Consider the following 23,288-nt stretch of genomic DNA (forward strand, 5'->3'; position numbering starts at 1 on the left):
GGGAGGGACAGGTGACACCGGGGACACACCTGGGACACCTGGGACACACCTGGGGACACCTGGGGACACCTGGGACACACCTGGGGACACCTGGGGACACCTGGGGACATTGGGGACACACCTGGGGAGGACAGGTGACACCTGGGACATTGGGGACACCTGGGACACACCTGGGGGACACCTGGGGACATTGGGGACACACGTGGGACATTGGGGACACAGCTGGGACACACCTGGGACATTGGGGACACACGTGGGACATTGGGGACACACCTGGGGACACCTGGGGACACCTGGGACACACCTGGGGACACCTGGGGACACCTGGGGCATTGGGGACACACCTGGGGACATTGGGGACACACCTGGGACACACCTGGGACACACCTGGGACACACCTGGGACATTGGGGACACATCTGGGGAACATTGGGGACACACCTGGGGAGGGACAGGTGACACACCTGGGACATTGGGGACACCTGGGACACACCTGGGGACACCTGGGGACATTGGGGACACGGAGGCGTGGACCAGAGGTCGCCAGCCCCACTCACCCCCTGTCCCTCTGTCCCTCCCTGTCCCCCCTGTCCCTCTGTCCCTCCCTGTCCCTCTGTCCCCCCCTGTCCCCCTGTCCCTCTGTCCCCCCGGTGTCCCCCCTGTCCCTCTGTCCCCCCGGTGTCCGTCCGTCCGTCCGTGCCCGCAGTGGGAGGAGCTGAGCGCGCTGGACGCGGAGCTGGGCGGGGCCGTTCGCACTTTCGAGGTGTGCTCGGGGCGGGGCGGGGGCGGGGCCGAGCGGGACCACGCCCCTCCGCGGGGCCGGAGCCCCGCCCAGAACGGCCGGAGCCCCGCCCAGAACGGCTGGAGCCCCGCCCAGAACAGCTGGAGCCCCGCCCAGAACAGCTGGAGCCCCGCCCAGAACAGCTGGCTCCGGTCGCGCTGGGTGCCCCGCGGCGCCGCCACCACCGTGATGGCCGAGATCCGGTTCACCGTGATGGCGTGCGACAGCCTCGGGGCCAGCCCGGGCACCGGGGACAGCGACAGGGCCAGGGGGACACGGGGGATACCGGACAGGGACAGGGACAGCGACAGCCTCGGGGCCAGCCCGGGCACCGGGGACAGCGACAGGGCCAGGACGACACGGGGGATACCGGACACAGACAGGGCCAGGGGGACACGGGGGATACCGGACACGGCCAGGGACAGGGACAGCGACAGCCTCGGGGCCAGCCCGGGCACCGGGGACAGCGACAGGGCCAGGGCGACACGGGGATACCGGACACGGACAGGGACAGGGACAGGGCCAGGGCGACACGGGGGATACCGGACATGGCCAGGGACAGGGACAGCGACAGCGACAGAGCCAGGGGGACACGGGGGATACCGGACAGGGACAGGGACAGCGACAGCCTCGGGGCCAGCCCGGGCACCGGGGACAGTGACCGGGACAGGGCCAGGGGCAAGCGGGGGATACCAGAGAGGGACAGGGACAGGGGGACACGGGACAGGGACAGGGACAGCGACAGGGACAGGGACAGCCTGGCCGGGGGGACATTGGGGACATGGGACAGGACACGGGGGGCACGGGGGACACGGGGAATACCAGACAGTGACACTGACAGGGACAGGGACACAGCCAGGGACAGGGACACAGCCAGGGACAGTGACAGGGACAGGGACACAGCCAGGGAGAGGCACAGTGACAGGGACAGCGACAGTGACAGTGACAGGCACAGGGACAGTGACAGCCACAGTGACAGTGACAGTGACAGTGACACAGCCAGGGACAGTGACAGTGACAGGGACAGGGACAGTGACAGTGACAGGGACAGTGACAGTGACAGTGACAGTGACACAGCCAGGGACAGTGACAGTGACAGTGACACTGACAGGGACAGGGACAGTGACAGGCACAGTGACAGGGACAGGGACAGTGACAGTGACAGTGACAGGGACACAGTCAGGGACAGTGACAGGCCCAGTGACAGGGACACAGTCAGGGACAGTGACAGGCACAGTGACAGTGACACAGCCAGGGACGGTCACAGCCTGCCCGGGACACGGGGCACAGCTGGGGCAGCTCCAGACGCACCTGGGCTCGCACCTGGAGCCGCCCCCGGGCATCCCCCTGGCAAACCTCGATCTCCATGGCAACGCCCCCGGACACCTGGATCGCCATGGAAACGACCCCAAACACCTGGATCTCCATGGCAACCGCCCCAAACACATGGATCTGCACAGAAATGACCCAAAATCCATTGATTTCCATGACAACCACCCCGAACCCCTCGATCTCCGGGGAAAGGACCCAAAACCCCTCGACCTCCATGGAAATGACCCCGAGCCCCTCGATCTCCATGGAAACGACCCGGAACCCCTCGATCTCTACGGAAATGACCCCGAACCCCTCGATCTCCATGGAAATTACCCTGAACCCCTCGATCTCCATGGAAACGACCCGGAACCCCTCGATCTCCATGGAAACGACCCCGAACCCCTCGATCTCCATGGAAACGACCCCGAACCCCTCGACCTCCAGGGAAAGGACCCCAAACCCCTCGATCTCCATGGAAACGACCCCGAACCCCTCGACCTCCGCCCGTTCCCCGCCCCGGGCCCCGCCCGCCGCCGCCGCAGCCCCGGCCCCGCCGCGCCCCGCGCCTGCAAGGAAACGTTCTCGGTGTTCTACCACGAGTCCGACGCCGACACGGCCACGGCCACGTCCCCTCCGTGGATGGAGAACCCCTACGTCAAGGTGGACACGGTGGCCGCCGAGCACCTGGCGCGGCCGGGCGGGCCCCGGGGCCGCGTCAACCGCAAGGTGCTGCGGCTGGGCCCGCTGAGCCGCGCCGGCTTCTACCTGGCCTTCCAGGACCTGGGCGCCTGCATGGCGCTGCTCTCCGTGCGCCTCTTCTTCCGCCGCTGCCCCGCGGCCACCGCGCGCCTCGCCCGCTTCCCCGCCACCGTGCCCGCCGAGCTGGTGGCGCCCGTGGCCGGGCAGTGCGTGCCGGGCGCCGTGCCCGCCGCGCAGGGCACGCCGCTGATGTACTGCCGGAGGACGGGCGCTGGGCCGAGCCGCCCGCCCTGGGCTGCGTCTGCGGGGCCGGGATGGAGCCGAGCGAAGGGACGGGGTGCCGGCGTGAGTTTGGGGGATTTATGGGGATTTGGGTGATTTATGGGGATTTTGGGTGATTTATGGGGTGTTATAGGGTGGGGACGGGCGCTGGGCCGAGCCGCCCGCCCTGGGCTGCGTGTGTGGGGCCGGGATGGAGCCCAGTGAGGGCACGGGGTGCCGGCGTGAGTTTGTGGGCGATTTACGGGGATTTTGGGTGATTTATAGGGAATTTGGGTGATTTATGGGGTGTTATAGGGTGTGGGACGGGCGCTGGGCCGAGCCGCCCGCCCTGGGCTGCGTCTGTGGGGCCGGGATGGAGCCCAGCGAAGGGACGGGGTGCCGGCGTGAGTTTGGGGCGATTTATGGGGATTTTGGGTGATTTATGGGGATTTGGGTGATTTATGGGGTGTTATAGGGTGTGGGATGGGCGCTGGGCCGAGCCGCCCGCCCTGGGCTGCGTCTGCGGGGCTGGGATGGAGCCGAGCGAGGGCACGGGGTGCCGGTGTGAGTTTGGGGTGATTTACGGGATTTTGGGTGATTTATAGGGAATTGGGGTGATTTATGGGGAATTTAGGATGATTTATGGAATTTGGGTGATTTATGGGGAATTTGGGGTGATTTATGGGGAATTTAGGATGTTTTATGGGAATGTGGGTGATTTATGGGGATTTGGGGTGATTTATGGGGAATTTGGGTGATTTATAGGGAATTTGGGTGATTTATGGGAAATTTGGGGTGATTTATGGGGATTTTGGGTGATTTATGGGGAATTTGGGTGATTTATGGGGAATTTGGGTGATTTATGGGGTGTTATAGGGTGTGGGATGGGCGCTGGGCCGAGCCGCCCGCCCTGGGCTGCGTGTGCGGGGCCGGGATGGAGCTGAGCGAGGGCACGGGGTGTCGGCGTGAGTTTGGGCGATTTACGGGGATTTTGGGTGATTTATAGGGATTTTGGGTGATTTATGGGAATTTGGGGTGATTTATGGGAATTTGGTGATTTATGGGGAATTTGGGATGATTTACGGGGATTTTGGGTGATTTATGGGAATTTGGGTGATTTATGGGGGATTTGGGATGATTTACGGGGATTTTGGGTGATTTATAGGGAATTTGGGTGATTTATGGGGTGTTATAGGCTGTGGGATGGGCGCTGGGCCGAGCCGCCCGCCCTGGGCTGCGTCTGCGGGGCCGGGATGGAGCCCAGCGAAGGGACGGGGTGTCGGCGTGAGTTTGGGGCGATTTGAGCTGATTTTGGGGTGTTTTGGGTTGTTTTAGGGTTGTTTTGTTTTTTGTGTGTTTTCGTTTTTTTTAGGGTGTTTCGAAATGTCTGGGGTGATTTAGGGTCCCCTGATGCGATTTAGGGTGTTTTAGGGTGTTTTGGTGTGCCTTTTGATGCGTTTTGGTGTGTATTAGGGTGGTTTTGGGGTGTTTGGTGGTGTTTTGGGGTGATTCAGGCCGTTTTGGGTGTTTCGGGGTGTTTTTAGGCTGTTTTAGGTGGTTTTGGGGGTCTCTGGGGGGTTTTTGGTTTGTTTTGGGGGTCTGAGGGGATTCCTGGGGTGTTTTGGGGGGTACTTTAGGGTGTTTTTTGGTGTTTTTGGGGCGTTTTCAGGTGTTTTGATGTGTGTTATTTGGGGGGTCTCCGGCTGACCCCCCCACCCCGTGTCCCCCCCCCCCCCCAGCGTGTCCCCCCCAGACGTTCAAGGCGGAGCCGGGGGCGGGGCGGTGCCGGCCCTGCCCCGCCCAGAGCGAAGCCCCCGCCCCCGGAGCCCCCGGGTGCCGCTGCCGGCCGGGATTCTACCGGGCCCCGGGCGAGGGAGCCGCGGACCCCTGCTCCGGTACTCGGGTTTGGGGGGAATTCGGGGTGTTTTGGGGGAATTTGGGGTGTTTTGGGGGAATTCGGGTGTTTTTAGGGGTCCCAGGCGGGATTTGGGGGGTCCTGGGTGGGTTTTGGGGGTCCCTAATGGGGGATTTTGGGGGTTCCTGGGTGGATTTTGAGTGTCCCATGGGGATTTTGGGGTCCCAGGGTGGGTTTCGGGGTCCCAATGGGGGATTTTGGGGTCCCTGTATGTGTCTCTCACTCGGTTGGGATTTGGGGGTCCCAATGGGGGATTTGGGGGTCCCAGGGTGTGTTTCGGGGGTCCCAATGGGGGATTTTGGGGTCCCAGGTGTGTTTCGGGGGTCCCAATGGGGGATTTTGGGGTTCCTGGGTGTGTTTTGGGGGTCCCAGGGTGTGTTTTCGGGGGTCCCAATGGGGGATTTGGGGGTCCCAGGGTGTGTTTTGGGGTCCCAATGGGGATTTTGGGGGTCCCTGTATGTGTCTCTCACTCGGTTGGGATTTGGGGGTCCCAGGGTGTGTTTTTGGGGTCCCAATGGGGGATTTTGAGGTTCCTGGTGTGTTTTGAGTGTCCCAATGGGGATTTTGGGTTCCTGGGTGTGTTTTGGGGGTCCCAGGGTGTGTTTTGGGGTCCCAATGGGGGATTTTGGGGGTCCCTGTATGTGTCTCTCACTCGGTTGGGATTTTGGGTCCCAGGGTGTGTTTTGGGGGTCCCAATGGGGGATTTTGGGGTCCCTGTGTGTGTCTCTCACTCGGTTGGGATTTGGGGGATTTTGGGGTCCCTGGGTGTGTTTTGAGTGTCCCAATGGGGGATTTTGGGGTCCCTGTATGTGTCTCTCACTCGGTTGGATTTGGGGGTCCCAGGGTGTGTTTTGGGGTCCCAATGGGGGATTTTGGGGGTCCCTGTCTGTGTCTCTCACTCGGTTGGGATTTGGGGGTCCCAGGGTGTGTTTCAGGGGTCCCAATGGGGGATTTTGGGGTCCCAGGGTGTGTTTTGGGTCCCAATGGGGGATTTTGGGGGTCTCTGTGTGTGTCTCTCACTCGGTTGGGATTTGGGGGATTTTGGGGTCCCTGGGTGTGTTTTGAGTGTCCCAATGGGGGATTTTGGGGTTCCTGGGTGTGTTTTGGGGGGGTCCCAGGGTGTGTTTCGGGGGTCCCAATGGGGGATTTTGGGGGTCCCTGTGTGTGTCTCTCACTCGGTTGGGATTTGGGGGTCCCAGGGTGTGTTTTGGGGTCCCAATGGGGGATTTTGGGGGTCCCTGTGTGTGTCTCTCACTCGGTTGGGATTTGGGGGTCCCAGGGTGTGTTTCGGGGGTCCCAATGGGGGATTTTGGGGGTCCCTGTATGTGTCTCTCACTCGGTTGGGATTTTGGGGTTCCTGGGTGTGTTTCGGGGGTCCCAATGGGGGATTTTGGGGGTCCCTGTATGTGTCTCTCACTCGGTTGGGATTTTGGGGTCCCAGGGTGGGTTTCGGGGGTCCCAATGGGGGATTTTGGGGGTCCCTGTGTGTGTCTCTCACTCGGTTGGGATTTGGGGGATTTTGGGGTCCCGGGGCCGCTCCCCCTGACCCCGCCCCCCCGACCCCGCCCCCCCGCAGCCCCGCCCTCGGCGCCGCGCGCGCTCCTGGCGCTCGTGAACGGCTCCAGCGTGCGCCTGTCCTGGAGCCCCCCCCGGGCGGGGGCGGAGCGTCCGGACCTGCGCTACCACGTGGGGTGCCGGGCGTGCCCCGCCCCCTCCCGCGGGGCCCCGCCCCCCGCCGCCGCCGCCCCCGCCCCCCTGCGGGCCCTGCGGGGCCCTGGCCTGGGCGCCCCCCCCCGGCCCGCAGGGGCTGCGCAGCCCCGGGGTCAGCGTGGGCGGGCTGCGGCCCGGGGTCACCTACAGCTTCCGGGTCAGCGCGCGCAGCGGGGTCAGCGCGCCGGGGTCACCGCCGCCCGAGCCGCCCGCGGCCGAGATCAACGTCACTGCGGGGGCTGATGGTGAGAGACTGAAAATACCCGAAATTAGCCCAAAAACACCACAAAAACACCCCAAAACCACCAAAAAATACCCCAAAAACCGCCCCCAAACCCCCCCGGGGTCACCGCCGCCCGAGCCGCCCGCGGCCGAGATCAACGTGACAGCGGGGGCTGATGGTGAGACCCCAAAAACAGCTAAAAACACCCCAAAACCACCACAAAAACACCCCAAAAATACCCCAAAAATCACCCCCAAACGCCCCCGGGGTCACCGCCCCCCCGAGCCCCCCCATGGCCGAGATCAACGTGACAGCGGGGGCTGATGGTGAGACACTGAAAATACCCGAAATTAGCCCAAAAACACCACAAAAACACCCCAAAACCACCCCAAACCAGCCCAAAACCACCTCCAAAACACCCCAAAAACCAACCCCAAGAAACCCCGCCCAAAACCCACCAGGACCACCCCAAAAACCCACTCGGGACCCCCAGAACCCCCCCAGCACCCTCCAAAAAACCCCCCAAAAAAAACCAAAATCCCCCCAGGTTCCCCCCTAAAAAAACCCAAACCACCCCAAAATAACCCAAACCACCCCAAAATAACCCAAACCACCCCAAAATAACCAAAACCACCCCAACCCCCCCCCCCCGGGACCCCCGAAATCACCCCCAAACCCCTCCCAAAAATCACCCAAAAAACCCCAAAATCCCCCCAGGTTCCCCCCAAAACAAACCCAAACCACCCCAAGAAAACCGAGACCACCCCAAAATAACCCAAACCACCCCAAAATAACCAAAACCACCCCAACCCCCCACCCTGGGACCCCCGAAATCACCCCCAAACCCCTCCCAAAAATCACCCAAAAAACCCCAAAATCCCCCCAGGTTCCCCCCAAAACAAACCCAAACCACCCCAAAATAACCCAAACCACACCAAAACAAACCCAAACCACCCCAAAACAAACCCAAACCACCCCAAAAAACCAAAACCACCCCAAAAAAATCAAAACCACCCCAAAAAAACCAAAACCACCCCAAACCCCCCCCGCGGGACCCCCGAAATCACCCCCAAACCCCTCCCAAAAATCACCCAAAAAACCCCAAAATCCCCCCAGGTTCCCCCCAGAATAACCCAAACCACCCCAAAAAAAACCAAAACCACCCCAAATGCCCCCCCCGCGACCCCCGAAATCACCCCCAAATCCCTCCCAAAAATCACCCAAAAAACCTCAAAATCCCCCAGGTTCCCCCCAAAACAAAGCCAAACCACCCCAAGAAAACCAAAACCACCCCAAAAAAACCAAAACCACCCCAAACGTCCCCCCCCCGCGGGACCCCCAAAATCACCCCCAAACCCCTCCCAAAATCACCCAAAAAACCCCAAAATCCCCCCAGGTTCCCCCCAAAACAAACCCAAACCACCCCAAAATAACCAAAACCACCCCAAAATAACCAAAACCACCCCAATCCCCCCCCGTGGGACCCCCGAAACCACCCCCAAACCCCTCCCAAAATCACCCAAAAAACCCCAAAACCGCCCCAAACGGCCCCAAACGGCCCCAATCGCCCCCCATCGCCGCCGTTGGTTTCTCCCGCAGTGCCCCCCCCCGTGTCGGACGTGGTGCGGGTGGGGGCGGGGCCCGGGGGGGTCACCCTGGCCTGGCCCAGCCCCCCCCCGGGCCCCCCCGGGCCCCCCGTGCTGGACTGGGAGGTCAAAGTCTACGAGAAGGTGGGCGGGGGGCTCGGGGGCGTTTGGGGCATTTCGGGGGGTCTGGGGGGAATTGGGGGGTCTGGGGGAGGTTTGGGGGGATATTGGGGGGTCTGGGGGCATTTTGGGGGGTCTGGGGGGATATTGGGGGGTCTGGGGGAGGTTTGGGGGGATTTCAGGGGGATTTGGGGGTGATATTGGGGGGTCTGGGGGTAATTGGGGGGGATATTGGGGGTCTGGGGGAGGTTTGGGGGGATTTCAGGGGGGTCTGGGGGGGATTTTGGGGGGATTTTGGGGGGATTTTAGGGGGGTCTGGGGGAGGTTTGGGGGGATTTCAGGGGGATTTGGGGGCATTTTGGGGGGTCTGGGGCGATATTGGGGGGTCTGGGGGAGGTTTGGGGGGATTTCAGGGGGATTTTGGGGGTGATATTGGGGGGTCTGGGGGGATATTGGGGGGTCTGGGGGAGGTTTGGGGGTGATATTGGGGGGTCTGGGGGCATTTTGGGGGGTCTGGGGGGAATTGGGGGTCTGGGGGAGATATTGGGGGGATTTTAGGGGGCTTTGGGGGTGATATTGGGGGGTCTGGGGGTAATTGGGGGGGATTTTGGGGGGATTTTAGGGGGATTTTAGGGGGGTTTGGGGGGGATTTCGGGGGATTTTGGGGGGTCTGGGGGGATATTGGGGGGTCTGGGGGATATTGGGGGGTTTGGGGGAGGTTTGGGGGATTTGGGGGGATTTTGGGGGGATTTTGGGGGGATTTAAGGGAGGGAAATTTCGGGGAATTTGGGGGAGGATTTGGGGGGGTTTTATGGGGAATTGGGGGGGGATTTTGGGGGCTTTTTCGTGGGTTAATATAGGGGTTTGTATTTTTGGGGTGGTTTTCGGGGTTTGTTTTGGGGCGGGTTTGGGGCTTTTGGGGGGATTATTTTGGGTGGGTTTGGGGTTTTTGGGGGTGCTTGGCACTGGCAGTTCTGGGGGATATTTGGGGTGGCTTTGGGGTGTTTGGGGGGGTTTATTTTGGGGTGTTTTGGGGTTTATTTTGGGGTATTTTTGGGTGTTTTGGGGGTTTGTTTTGGGGTTTATTTTGGGGTGGTTTTGGTTTCTTTGGCACTGTTGACCCCTGCAGCAGGGGGGTTTGTTTTGGGGTGGTTTTGGGGGTTTATTTTGGGGTATTTTGGGGTGGTTTTGGGGGTTTGTTTTGGGTATTTTTGGGTGTTTTGGGGGTTTGTTTTGGGATATTTTTGGGTGTTTTGGGGTGTTTATTTTGGGGTTTATTTTGGATGTTTTTGGGGGTTTATTTTGGGGTATTTTTGGGTGTTTTGGGTGTTTATTTTGGGGTATTTTTGGGTGTTTTGGGTGTTTATTTTGGGGTTTATTTTGGGTGTTTTGGGTGTTTATTTTGGGCATTTTTGGGTGGTTTTGGGTGTTTATTTTGGGGTTTATTTTGGATGTTTTTGGGGGTTTGTTTTGGAATATTTTGGGGTGGTTTTGGGGGTTTATTTTGGGGTATTTTTGGGTGGTTTTGGGGGTTTGTTTTGGGGTTGTTTTGGGTGTTTATTTTGGGGTATTTTTGGGGGTTCTGGGGTGTTTATTTTGGGGTTTATTTTGGATGTTTTTGGGGTGTTTATTTTGGGGTTTATTTTGGGTGTTTTGGGTGTTTATTTTGGGGTATTTTTGGGTGGTTTTGGGTGTTTATTTTGGGGTATTTTTGGATGTTTTGGGTGTTTATTTTGGGGTATTTTTGGGTGTTTATTTTGGGGTTTATTTTGGATGTTTTTGGGGGTTTGTTTTGGGGTATTTTGGGGTGTTCTGGGGCTTTATTTCGGGCTGTTTTGGGGTTTTTCACACCCTGTGTCCCCCCCCTGCAGCTGGGGGGTTTTTTTGGGGTATTTTTGGGTGTTTTGGGTGTTTATTTTGGGGTATTTTTGGGTGGTTTTGGGTGTTTATTTTAGGGTTTATTTTGGATGTTTTTGGGGGTTTGTTTTGGGGTATTTTGGGGTGTTCTGGGGCTTTATTTCGGGCTGTTTTGGGGTTTTTTTCACCCCCTGTGTCCCCCCCCTGCAGCTGGGGGGCGGGGAGGGGCCCCCCCAGTTCCTGACGGTGCCGCGGCCGCGGGCGGAGCTGGGGGGGCTGCGCCGGGGGGGCCTCTACGGGGTCCGGGTCAGGGCCCGCTCCGAGGGCGGCTACGGCGAGTTCGGGCCCGAGACCACGGTCAGCGCCTCGGGGAGCGGTGAGAGGAGACCTGAAACACCCTGAAACCGCCCCAAAATCTGCCCTGAAACTGCCCCAAAAACTGCCCTGAAACCGCCCCAAAAACTGCCCTAAAACCGCCCCAAAACCTGCCCTAAAATACCCCAAAATCTGCCCTAAAATACCCCAAAAACTGCCCTAAAATACCCCAAAATCTGCCCTGAAACCGCCCCAAAATCTGCCCTGAAACTGCCCCAAAAACTGCCCTGAAACCACCCAAATACTGCCCTAAAATACCCCAAAATCTGCCCTGAAACCGCCCCAAAACTGCCAGAAAACTGCCCTAAAACCACCCCCAAAAACTGCCGGAAAACCAACCCAAAAATACCCCAAAAGCCACCCCAAAATCTGCCCTGAAACCGCCCAAAAAGTGCCCTAAAATACCCCAAAAACTGCCCTAAAATACCCCAAAAACTGCCCTGAAACCGCCCCAAAAACTGCCCTAAAATACCCCAAAAACTGCCCTAAAATACCCCAAAAACTGCCCTGAAACCGCCCCAAAAACTGCCCTAAAATACCCCAAAAACTGCCGTAAAACCAACCCAAAAATACCCCTAAAACCGCCCCAAAAACTGCCCTAAAATACCCCAAAAACTGCCCTAAAACTGCCCCAAAAACTGCCCTAAAACCACCCCCAAAAACTGCCCTAAAATACCCCAAAAACTGCCCTAAAATACCCCAAAAACTGCCCTAAAACCGCCCCAAAAACTGCCCTAAAATACCCCAAAACCTGCCCTAAAATACCCCAAAACCTGCCGGAAAACCAACCCAAAAATACCCCTAAAACCACCCCAAAAACTGCCCTAAAATACCCCAAAACCTGCCCTAAAACCGCCCCAAAAACTGTCCTAAAATCACCCTAAAACTGCCCTAAAACACCCCCCAAAAAACCCCTAAAGTACCCCAAAACTATCCCAAATTCCCCCAAATCCCCCCAAATCCCCCCAAACCCCCCCAATTCCCCCCAGTTCCCCCAATTCCCCAAAATGCCCCAATTTCCCCCAGTTTCCCCCAATTTTCCCCGATTTCCCAATTTCCCCAATTTCCCCCAATTTGCCCCAATTCGCCCCAATTTGCCCCAGTTCCCCCAATTTCCCCAATTCACCCCAATTCACCCCAATTCGCCCCAATTTCCCCCAATTTCCCAATTTCCCCAATTTTCCCCAATTTGCCCCAATTTCCCCCAATTTCCCAATTTCCCCAATTTTCCCCAATTTGCCCAATTTGCCCCAATTTGCCCCAATTTGCCCAATTTGCCCCAATTCCCCCAATTTTCCCCAATTTCCCCAATTTCCCAATTTCCCCAATTCCCCCCAATTTCCCCAATTTGCCCCAATTCCCCCCAATTTCACCAAATTTCCCCAATTTGCCCCAATTCACCCCAATTTCCCCAATTTGCCCCAATTTCCCCAATTTCCCCAATTTCCCCAATTTCCCCAATTTGCCCCAATTCGCCCCAATTTGCCCCAATTTCCCCAATTCACCCCCATTTGCCCCAATTTGCCCAATTCCCCCCAATTCCCCCCATTTCCCCAATTTCCCCAATTTCCCCCAATTTCCCCCAATTTCCCCAATTTCCCAATTTCCCCAATTTCCCCAAAATGCCCCAAATTTCCCCCAATTCCCCCCAATTTCCCGCTCTGTTCCCGCAGAGGGGTCCCGGGGGGGGTCCCGGGGGGGTCGTGGCCGGAGCCGCTGCCCTGGGGGGGCTCCTGGTGCTGGCGCTGCTGGGGGGGGCCCTGCTCTGCCTCAGGTGAGGGCGATTGCGGGGAATTTGGGGGATTTGGGGAATTTGGGGGGATTTGGGGCGATTTTGGGGCGATTTTGGGGGATTTGGGGGGATTTGGGGGGATTTTGGGGCGATTTGGGGGATTTTGGGGGGATTTGGGGCGATTTGGGGGGATTTGGGGCGATTTTGGGGGAATTTGGGGGAATTTGGGGCAATTTGGGGCGATTTTGGGGGATTTTGGGGAATTTGGGGCGATTTCGGGGCGATTGCGGGGCGATTTGGGGCGATTTGGGGGATTTGGGGCGATTTTGGGGGATTTTGGGGCGATTTGGGGGGATTTGGGGAATTTGGGGGGATTTTGGGGGGGCTGGGGGGATTTTGGGGAATTTGGGGGGATTTTGGGGGATTTTGGGGCGCTTTTGGGGGATTTGGGGAATTTGGGGGGCTTTGGGGGGCTTTGGGGCGATTTGGGGAGATTTTGGGGAATTTGGGGGGATTTGGGGCGATTTTGGGGAATTTGGGGAATTTGGGGGGATTTTGGGGGATATTTGGGGGGGGATTTGGGGATTTCAGGGGGTTTAGGGGGATTTGGGGGGATTTTGGGGAATTTTGGGGGAATTTGGGGGGATTTTGGGGAATTTGGGGGGGGCTGGGCGGGTTTGGGGGGGTTTGGGGCGATATTTGGGGGGGATTTGGGGATTTCAGGGGGTTTTGGGGGTTTGGGGGGATTTGTGGGGATTTGGGGAGGTGGGAGGGGGATTTACGGGGGATTTGAGGGAGATTTTGGGGTGGATTTGGGTTGTTTTGGGGTCCCAGTGGTGGCTTTGGGGGTCTTGGGGTGGATTTAGGGGTTTTGGGTCTCTGGGTGGATTTTGGGGTGGATTTGGGCTATTTTGGGTCCCTGGGGTGGATTTTGGGGTGGATTTGGGTTGTTTTGGGGTGGATTTAGGTGTTTTGGGGTCCCTGGGATGGGTTTTGGGGTGGATTTGGGTTGTTTTGGGGTGGATTTGGGGGTTTTGGGGTCCCTGGGTGGATTTTGGGGTGGATTTGGGGGTTGTGGGGTCCCTGGTGTGGATTTTGGGGTGGATTTGGGCTATTTTGGGTCCCTGGGTGGATTTTGGGGTGGATTTGGGGGTTTCAGGGTCCCTGGTGTGGATTTTGGGGTGGATTTAGGGGTTTTGGGGTCCCTGGGATGGGTTTTGGGGTGGTTTTGGGGTCCCTTTGGGGTCTCCATCCCCGTGTCCCCCCTGTCCCCGCAGGCGTTGGCGGCTCCGGGCAGAGAAGCAGCGGCGAGAGCCCAACCCCGGGGGGGCCGGTAAGGGAACCCCAAAAACGGCCCCAAAAATGGCCCCAGGAAGGGCCCCAAAAATGGCCCCAAAAGGCCCCAAAAATGGCCCCAAAATGGCTCCAAATGACCCCAAAAATGTCCCCAAAAGGCCTCAAAAATGGCCCCAAATGGCCCCAAAAATGTTCCAAATAATGTCCCCAAATGACCATAAAAATGTCCTGAAAAAGGGCCCCAAATGTCCCCAAAAATGGCCCCAAAAATGTCCCCAAAAATGTCCCCAAATGGCCCCAAAAATGGCCCCAAAAATGTCCTGAGAAAAGGCCCCAAATGTCCCTAAATAGCCCCAAAATGGCCCCAAATGACCCCAAAAATGGCCCCAAATGTTCCAAAAAATGACCCCAGGTGTGTCCCAGGTGTGACCCCAGGTGACCCCAGGTGTGACCCCAGGTGTGACCCCAGGTGTGCCCCCCCCCCCCAGGTGGGAAGCTCTACATCGACCCCCTGACCTATGAGTGACCCCAGGTGTGACCCCAGGTGTGACCCCAGGTGACCCCAGGTGTGACCCCAGGTGTGACCCCAGGTGTGACCCCAGGTGTGACCCCCCCCCCAGGTGGGAAGCTCTACATCGACCCCCTGACCTACGAGGACCCCGAGGTGGCCCTGAGGGATTTCGCGCAGGAGATCGACGTCACCTGCGTCACCATCGAGGAGGTCATCGGCGCAGGTGGCACCCGGGACACACCTGGGACACACCTGGGGACATCTGGGGGGACACCTGGAGACACCTGGGACACACCTGGGACACCTGGGGACACCTGGGGACATCTGGGACACACCTGGGACACACCCGGGACACACCTGGGACACACCTGGGGGGACACCTGGGGACATCTGGGACACACCTGGGACACACCTGGGGGGACACCTGGGACACACCTGGGGACATCTGGGACACACCTGGGACACACCTGGGGGGACACCTGGGACACACCTGGGACACCTGGGGGGACACCTGGGACACACCTGGGACACCTGGGACACACCTGGGGGGACACCTGGGACACACCTGGGGGGACACCTGGGGACACCTGGGACACACCTGGGACACACCTGGGGGGACACCTGGGACACACCTGGGACACACCTGGGACACACCTGGGGGACACCTGGGACACACCTGGGGGGACACCTGGGACACACCTGGGACACACCTGGGGCACACTTGGATGGGTACCTGGGACGTCACAGACACACCTGGGACACCTGGGGACACCTGGGACACACCTGGGACACACCTGGGACACTTGGAGGGGTACCTGGGACGTCACAGACACACCCGGGGACACCTGGGGCTGTAGTTTGGGAGGATTTGGGGCATTTTAGGGGGGTCTCACCTGTCCCAGGTGGGTTCGGGAAGGTGTGGGTGGGATTTCGGGTGCATTTATCAGGATTTGGGGTATTTTTGGGGTGTGTTTACCCACATTACCTGTCCCCAGGTGAGTTTGGCGAGGTGTGGCGCGGGCGGCTCTCCCTGCCCAGCCAGCCCGAGGTGTGGGTGGGATTTTGGGTGCATTTATCAGGATTTTGGGTATTTTTGGGTGGATGTTTCCATATTTCGGGTGCACTGACGTGATTTACCTGTCCGCAGGTGAGTTTGGGGAGGTGTGGGTGGTATTTTGGGTGCATTTATCCATATTTTGAGTATATTTATCCGGATTTGGGGTATTTTTGGGTGCATTTATCCATATTTCGGGTGCACTGACGCGATTTACCTGTCCGCAGGTGAGTTCGGCGAGGTGTGGCGTGGGCGGCTCTCCCTGCCGGGCCAGCCCGAGGTGTGGGTGGGATTTTGGGTGCATTTATCAGGATTTTGGGTATTTTTGGGGTGTGTTTACCCACATTACCTGTCCCCAGGTGAGTTCGGCGAGGTGTGGGTGGGATTTTGGGTGCATTTATCAGGATTTTGGGTATTTTTGGGTGCATTTATCCATATTTCGGGTGCACTGACGCGATTTACCTGTCCCCAGGTGAGTTTGGCGAGGTGTGGCGCGGGCGGCTCTCCCTGCCCGGCCAGCCCGAGGTGTGGGTGGGATTTTGGGTGCATTTATCAGGATTTTGGGTATTTTTGGGGTGTGTTTACCCACATTACCTGTCCCCAGGTGAGTTTGGCCAGGTGTGGGTGGGATTTTGGGTGCATTTATCCATATTTTGAGTATATTTATCAGGATTTTGGGTATTTTTGGGGTGTGTTTACCCACATTACCTGTCCCCAGGTGAGTTCGGCGAGGTGTGGCGCGGGCGGCTCTCCCTGCCCGGCCAGCCCGAGGCCGAGGTGGCCGTGAAGACGCTCAAGGGCGGCGCGGGCGAGCGGCAGCGCCGGGAGTTCCTGCGCGAGGCCGCGCGCATGGCGCAGTTCCTGCACCCCAACGTGCTGCGGCTGCGCGGCGTCGTCAGCGCCGGGAGCCCCGCCATGATCGTCACCGAGTTCCTGATGCACGGGGCCCTGGACGCCTTCCTCAGGGTGGGGACACCGAGGGGACACCGGGGGGACACTGGGGACACTGAGGACATTGGGGACATTGGGGGCATTGGGGACATTGGGGGGACATTGGGGACATTGGGGACGTTGGGGACATTGGGGGCATTGGGGACATTGGGGGGATTGGGGACATTGGGGGGACATTGGGGACATTGGGGGCATTGGGGGCATTGGGGACATTGGGGGCATTGGGGACACCAAGGGGACATTGGGGACATTGGGGACACCAAGGGGACATTGGGGACATTGGGGATGTTGGGGGGACATTGGGGACACTGGGGACATTGGGGGCATTGGGGACGTTGTGGACACGGGACATTGGGGATGTTGGGGACACCAAGGGGACACCAAGGGGACATTGGGGACATTAGGGACATTGGGGGCATTGGGGATGTTGGGGACATTGGGGACACCAAGGGGGCATTGGGGACACCAAGGGGACACTGGGGATGTCAGGGGGCATTGGGGACATTGGGGGCATTGGGGACATGCCCTGTGTCACCCCTGTGATGTCCCCGTGACCCCAGTGTCCCTGTGTCACCCCTTTGTCACCCCAGGGCCGTGAGGGGACGCTGTCCCCCCTCCAGCTGGTGGCCATGCCCTGTGATGGTCCCCATGCCCTGTGATGGTCCCCATGCCCTGTGATGGTGGCCATGCTCTGTGTGTGATGTCCCCATGCCCTGTGATGGTGGCCATGCCCTGTGATGGTGGCCATGCCCTGTGATGTCCCCATGCCCTGTGATGTCCCCATGATGTCCCTGTGTCCCCCCAGGGCCGCGAGGGGACGCTGTCCCCCCTCCAGCTGGTGGCCATGCCCTGTGATGGTGGCCATGCCATGCTCTGTGTGTGATGTCCCCATGCCCTGTGATGTCCCCATGCCCTGGGTCACCCCAGTGTCCCTTTGTCACCCCCAGGGCCGCGAGGGGACGCTGTCCCCCCTCCAGCTGGTGGCCATGCTCCGCGGCATCGCGGCCGGCATGCGCTACCTGGCCGAGGCCGGGTTCGTGCACCGCGACCTGGCCGCGAGGAACATCCTGGTGGACGCGCACCTGGTCTGCAAGGTGAGAGGCTCTGGGGGGATTCCGGGGGGTTTGGGGCATTCTGGGCAGGTTTCGGGTGGTTCTGGTGGGTTTTGGGGGATTTCAGTGGATTTTGGGGAATTCTGTTGGGTTTTGGGGGATTCTGGTGGGTTTTGGGGAATTCTGTTGGGTTTTGGGGGATTCCAGCGGATTTTGGGGGCATTCTGGTGGGTTTTGGGGGATTTTGGTGGGTTTTGGGGCATTCTGTTGGGTTTTGGGGGGATTCCAGCGGGTTTTGGGGCGATTCCAGTGGATTTTGGGGCATTCTGGTGGGTTTTGGGGAATTCTGGTGGGTTTTGGGGGATTCTGTTGGGTTTTGGGGCATTCTGGTGGGTTTTGGGGCATTCTGGCGGGTTTTGGGGCGATTCCAGCGGGTTTTGGGGCATTCTGGTGGGTTTTGGGGGGATTCTGGTGGGTTTTGGGGCGATTCCAGCGGGTTTTGGGGCATTCTGGTGGGTTTTGGGGGGCATTCTGGTGGGTTTTGGGGGGATTCCAGCAGGTTTTGGGGGGATTCTGGTGGGTTTTGGGGCACGGATCCCCCCTCTGGACACGCACCTGTCCCCCAGGTGTCCGACTTTGGGCTGTCGCGGGCGCTGGACGGGGACAGGGACAACGACCCCACCTACACCAGCTCCCTGGTGAGACCCCCGGGACCCCAGACCCGCGGGTTTGGGCGGATTTCGGCAGGTTTGGGGCATTCTGGGGGGATTTGGGGTTTTCCAGGGGAAATGTGGGGTTTCCTGGGCGGAATTTGGGGTTTCCCGTGGCTTTTTGTGGTTTCCTGGGGGATTTTGGAGTTTCCCAGGTGGCTTTGGGGTTTCCTGGGCGGGATTTTGGGGTTTCACGGGGGTTTTTGAGGTTTCCTGGGTGTTTTTGGGGTTCCCCTGATGGTTTTGGGGTCCCCTTGACAGATTTTGAGGTCCCCTGATGGATTTTGGGTCCCCTTGATGGATTTTGGTGTCCCCTGATGGTTTTTGGGGTCCCCTGATGGATTTTGGGGTCCCCTGCTGGATTTGGGGTCCCCTGATGGTTTTGGGGTCCCCCGATGGATTTTGGGGTCCCCTTGATGGTTTTTGGGGTCCCCTTGATGGTTTTGGGGTCCCCTGATGGATTTTGAGGTCCCCTGATGGTTTTTGGGGTCCCCTGATGGTTTTTGGGGTCCCCTGATGGTTTTTGGGATCCCCCTGATGGATTTTGGGTCCCCCTGATGGATTTTGGGGTCCCCTGCTGGATTTTGGGGTCCCCTGATGGTTTTGGGGGTCCCCCTGATGGATTTTGGGGTCCCCTGATGGATTTTGAGGTCCCCTGATGATTTTGGGGTCCCCTGATGGATTTTGGGGTCCCCCTGATGGTTTTGGGGTCCCCTGATGGATTTTGGGTCCCCTTGATGGTTTTTGGGGTCCCCCTGATGGATTTTGGGGTCCCCTGATGGTTTTTGGGGTCCCCTGACGGATTTTGGGGTCCCCTGATGGATTTTGGGGCCCCGGGCAGGGCGGGAAGATCCCGATCCGCTGGACGGCGCCCGAGGCCATCGCGTTCCGCACCTTCACCTCGGCCAGCGACGCCTGGAGCTACGGGATCGTCATGTGGGAGGTGCTGAGCTTCGGGGAGCGGCCCTACTGGGACATGTCCAACCAGGACGTGAGTCACCCCAAATCCGGGACCCCAAAAATCCCCCAAAAACCCCAGAAATCCCAAATTCCCAAAAAAAAAAACCCAAATGGCCCCAAAACCCCCTCACCTGTGCCCAGGTGATCAGCACCATCGAGCAGGATCATTATCAATATTATAAATATTCTCATTTACCTGTCTCAGGTGATCAACGCCATCGAGCAGGATCATTATCAATATTATCAATATTCTCTCTCACCTGTCCCATTTACCTGTCTCAGGTGACCAATGCCATTGAGCAGGATTGTTATGAATGTTATAAATGCCCCATTTACCTGTGTCTCACCTGCACAGGTGATCAACGCCATTGAGCAGGATTATCATTAATATTATCAATATTCCCATTTACCTGGCCCTCACCTGTGTCTCACCTGTGCACGTGATCAAGGCCATCGAGCAGGATTGTTATCAATATTATAAATATTCTGATTTACCTGTCTCAGGTGATCAACGCCATCGAGCAGGATTATCATTAATACTATCAATATTCTCTCTCACCTGTGTCTCACCTGCACAGGTGATCAACGCCATCGAGCAGGATCGTTATCAATATTCTCTCTCACCTGTGTCTCACCTGCACAGGTGATCAGCGCCATCGAGCAGGATTATCATTAATACTATCAATATTCTCTCTCACCTGTGTCTCACCTGCACAGGTGATCAACGCCATCGAGCAGGATTACCGGCTGCCGCCGCCGCCGCGCTGCCCGCCCGCCCTGCACCGGCTGATGCTGCAGTGCTGGCAGCGCGAGCGCCACGCCCGCCCCACCTTCCCGCACCTGGTGCGCGCCCTGGACCGCCTGATCCGGCACCCCCAGAGCCTGCGCAGGTGAGGGCAGCACACCTGGGGGGGGGGAGGGGTCTCGGCACACCTGGATTCATTGGGGAGAGACCCCACCACACCTCAAGCCATGGGGAGGGGTCCCCAGAACACCTGAATTAATTCAGGGGCTCCCAGCACACCTGAGTTCAAGGGGGGGGGGGGTGTCCCCCCCAGGTCCTGCCTCTGACCCCCCCCCTTCTATCCCCGCAGCCCCTCCCCCTCCTGCCTGGACCCCACCCCCCCCAAGGCCGAGCCCACGCCCACCCCCCCCTCGGGGGGGCACCTGGAGCCCCTGGGGGTCACGGGGCTGGAGCTGCTGCCCCGGCTGCGCGGCGAGTACGGGGGGCTCTGGGGATATGGGGGGGCTCGGGGGGCATTGGGGGGCTCCGGGGAACTGGGGGGGCTCGGGGGGCATTGGGGGGCTGGGGGGAAATGGGGGGCTGGGGGGGGCATTGGGGGGCTCGGGGAAAATGGGGGGCACTGGGGGGGCATTGAGGGGCATTGGGGGGCTCGGGGAGAAATGGGGGGCATTGGGGGCACCAGGGGGATGGGGGGCACTGGGGGGGCACTCGGGGGCTCATGGGGGGCACAGGGACCCCGCAGTGACCCTCGGGTCCGTCCCCAGGGACCTCCTGCGCATGGGGGTGACGCTGCCTGGGCAGCAGGGCCTGCAGAGCCCCCCCAAAGGGGACCCCCAGTGCTGACACCGCCCCCGGCCACGCCCACGGCAAGATGGCCGCCGGGGAGAGGCACTAAGGGACGCAGCTGGATGGCGGAACAAGATGGCTGCCAGGACAAGATGGCTGCCAGGACAAGATGGCCCCAGGACAATATGGCCACCATGGACAATATGGCCGTCCATCCAATATGGCTGCCCATCCAACGAGGCTACCCATCCAACATGGCTGCCATTCCAACATGGCTGCCAGGACAATATGGCCGTCAGAACAATATGGCTGCCAAACCAATATGGCCACCATTCCAACATGGCTGCCCATTCAACATGGCTGCCGTTCCAATATGGCTGCCGGGACAATAAAGCTCCACCCACCAATGAGCCAATGGGTGGGGTGGATCTCAGGGGTGTGGCCACCAATGGGAGTGGCCAAATGTGAGTGGGTGTGGCCAACACGGATGTGGCCATGTGGGCGTGTTCACCATGGGCGTGGTCACCAATGGGCGTGGCCTCATTGCTTTTATTGTCCCAATTCCGGTCACAGCCAATAAACACGGCTGATGCAAATGAGGGGGCGTGGCTGTGCCCCCTGAGCTGTCCCCAGGGCCACCCCCGAGCCCCTCCCCGTCCCCAAAGTGTCACCAAGGGCCACCCTGGCCCTGAGTGTCCCCAGAATCCCAATTCCTGTCCCCAAAGTCCCCCTTGGTGTCCCCAAGGCCACCCCGCTCCCAGCTGTCCTCATAACCCCACCTGTCCTCCCTGTCCCCACTGTCCCCAGGGCCCCCAATGTCCCCAAAGCCACTCCTGATGTCCCCAGTGTCCCCAATGTCCCCAGGGCCACCCCCGATGTCCCCAAAGCCACCCCCCATGTCCCCGCAGTCCCCACTGTCCCCAAGGCCACCCCCGATGTCCCCAATGTCCCCGATGTCCCCACTGTCCCCCGCCAGCGCCCCGGCCGTGCCGCGCAGGGTCCAGGCCAGCAGCGCCAGCCGCAGCTGGACACTGTCCCCAAGTGTCCCCTCATTGTCACCAGGTGTCCCTGTGCTGTCCCTGTGTGTACCCGTGCCATCCCCAGGTGTTCCCGTGCCATCCCCAGGTGTCCCTTTGCTGTCCCCAGGTGCCCCCAGGTTGTCCCCAGGTGTCCCTTTGCTGTCCCCAGGTGTCCCCGTGCTGTCCCCAGGTGTCCCTTTGCCATCCCCAGGTGTCCCTGTGCTGTCCCCAGGTGTCCCCACGCTGTCCCCAGGTGTCCCTTTGCTGTCCCCAGGTGTCCCCACGCTGTCCCCAGGTGTCCCTTTGCCATCCCCAGGTGTCCCCGTGCTGTCCCCAGGTGTCCCCGTGCTGTCCCCAGGTGTCCCTTTGCTGTCCCCAGGTGTCCCCACGCTGTCCCCAGGTGTCCCTTTGCCGTCCCCAGGTGTCCCTTTGCCATCCCCAGGTGTTCCCGTGCCATCCCCAGGTGTCCCCGTGCTGTCCCCAGGTGTCCCTTTGCCATCCCCAGGTGTCCCCGTGCTGTCCCCAGGTGTCCCTTTGCCATCCCCAGGTGTCCCCACGCTGTCCCCAGGTGTCCCCGTGCTGTCCCCCGCTGTCCCCAGCTCGGCCACCAGCGCCGCCAGCGTGTGCCCCCCCCGGCCCAGCAGGATGTGACGGAACGGGGACACCAGAGGGGACACGAACGGGGACAGCAGCGACGCCTCGGCCTGTGAGGGACAGACAGAGGGACACGGTCAGGACAGGGACACACGGACACGGACAGGGACACGGACACACGGACAGGGACACGGACACACGGACAGGGACACACGGACAGGGACACACAGACACCAGAGGGGACACGAACGGGGACAGCAGCGACGCCTCGGCCTGTGAGGGACAGACAGAGGGACACGGTCAGGGGGACAGGGGGACAGGAGGGGACAGGAGGGGACACGGCGAGAGGGAAGGGACAGGGAGGGACCGGGAGGGGACAGGGCTGGGGCCAGGTGACGCACGGGTGAGGCAGGGGTGACACAGAGGTGACACTCGGGGTGGCACAGGTGACACAGGTGACACTCACGGCCATGAGCCGCGCGTTGAAGCCGCGGTTGAGCCGCTCGTTGGCGCCGTCCGATCCCGACATGTCGCGACGGAGCGCGGCGGCCGCGCGCACAACGCCCCCTCTGGCCGAGGAGAGGCACTGCAGCGACAGCCCCCGCGCCTGGGGGGGAAACGGCTTGGACTGGTTATACTGGGAGGGACTGGGAGCGGACTGCTCTATACTGGTCTATACTGGTCTGTACTGGTTCACACCCACCTGCAGCGGGGCCAGCTGCCGCACCAGCGCGTCCCCGATGGCCGCGGGCTCCAGCGGCAGCCGCGGGTCGTGGCCCAGGCGGAGCAGGAGCTGCGCGGCCACGGCGGCCACGGCGCGGGACACGGCCGGGAGGCGGCCCCGGAGCCGCGCCCCGAGCCGCAACAGAGTGTCCTCGGGTGTGCCCAGGGCTGCCCTGGAGCCACCAACCCCCGGAGCCTGAGGGGACAATGGGGGACACCAAGGGACACGGTCACACGGGGACATGGGGACAGAGTGTCCTCGGGTGTGCCCAGGGCTGCCCTGGAGCCAGCAACCCCCGGAGCCTGAGGGGACAA

General features: G+C 60.0%; 1 protein-coding gene across 1 annotated transcript; it reads left to right on the forward strand.

Moving 5' to 3' along the window:
• Positions 1-1,963: 1,963 nt before the first annotated feature.
• LOC118701428 (ephrin type-B receptor 4-like) lies at positions 1,964-21,236 on the forward strand. Its single transcript, XM_054518489.1, is given in 17 exon segments — positions 1,964-3,049; positions 3,052-3,138; positions 4,794-4,949; positions 6,546-6,655; positions 6,774-6,924; positions 8,502-8,632; positions 10,676-10,822; positions 12,514-12,614; positions 13,850-13,905; positions 14,489-14,602; positions 16,152-16,399; positions 17,332-17,478; positions 18,063-18,134; positions 18,988-19,137; positions 19,824-19,996; positions 20,201-20,326; positions 20,616-21,236. Coding segments are annotated over 17 exon segments (2,871 nt in total). The 5' UTR covers positions 1,964-2,226; the 3' UTR covers positions 20,695-21,236.
• The last annotated feature ends 2,052 nt before the right edge of the window (positions 21,237-23,288 follow it).

This window comes from Molothrus ater, unplaced genomic scaffold (assembly GCF_012460135.2).
Source record: "Molothrus ater isolate BHLD 08-10-18 breed brown headed cowbird unplaced genomic scaffold, BPBGC_Mater_1.1 matUn_MA670, whole genome shotgun sequence".
NCBI classification, from domain to species: domain Eukaryota; kingdom Metazoa; phylum Chordata; class Aves; order Passeriformes; family Icteridae; genus Molothrus; species Molothrus ater.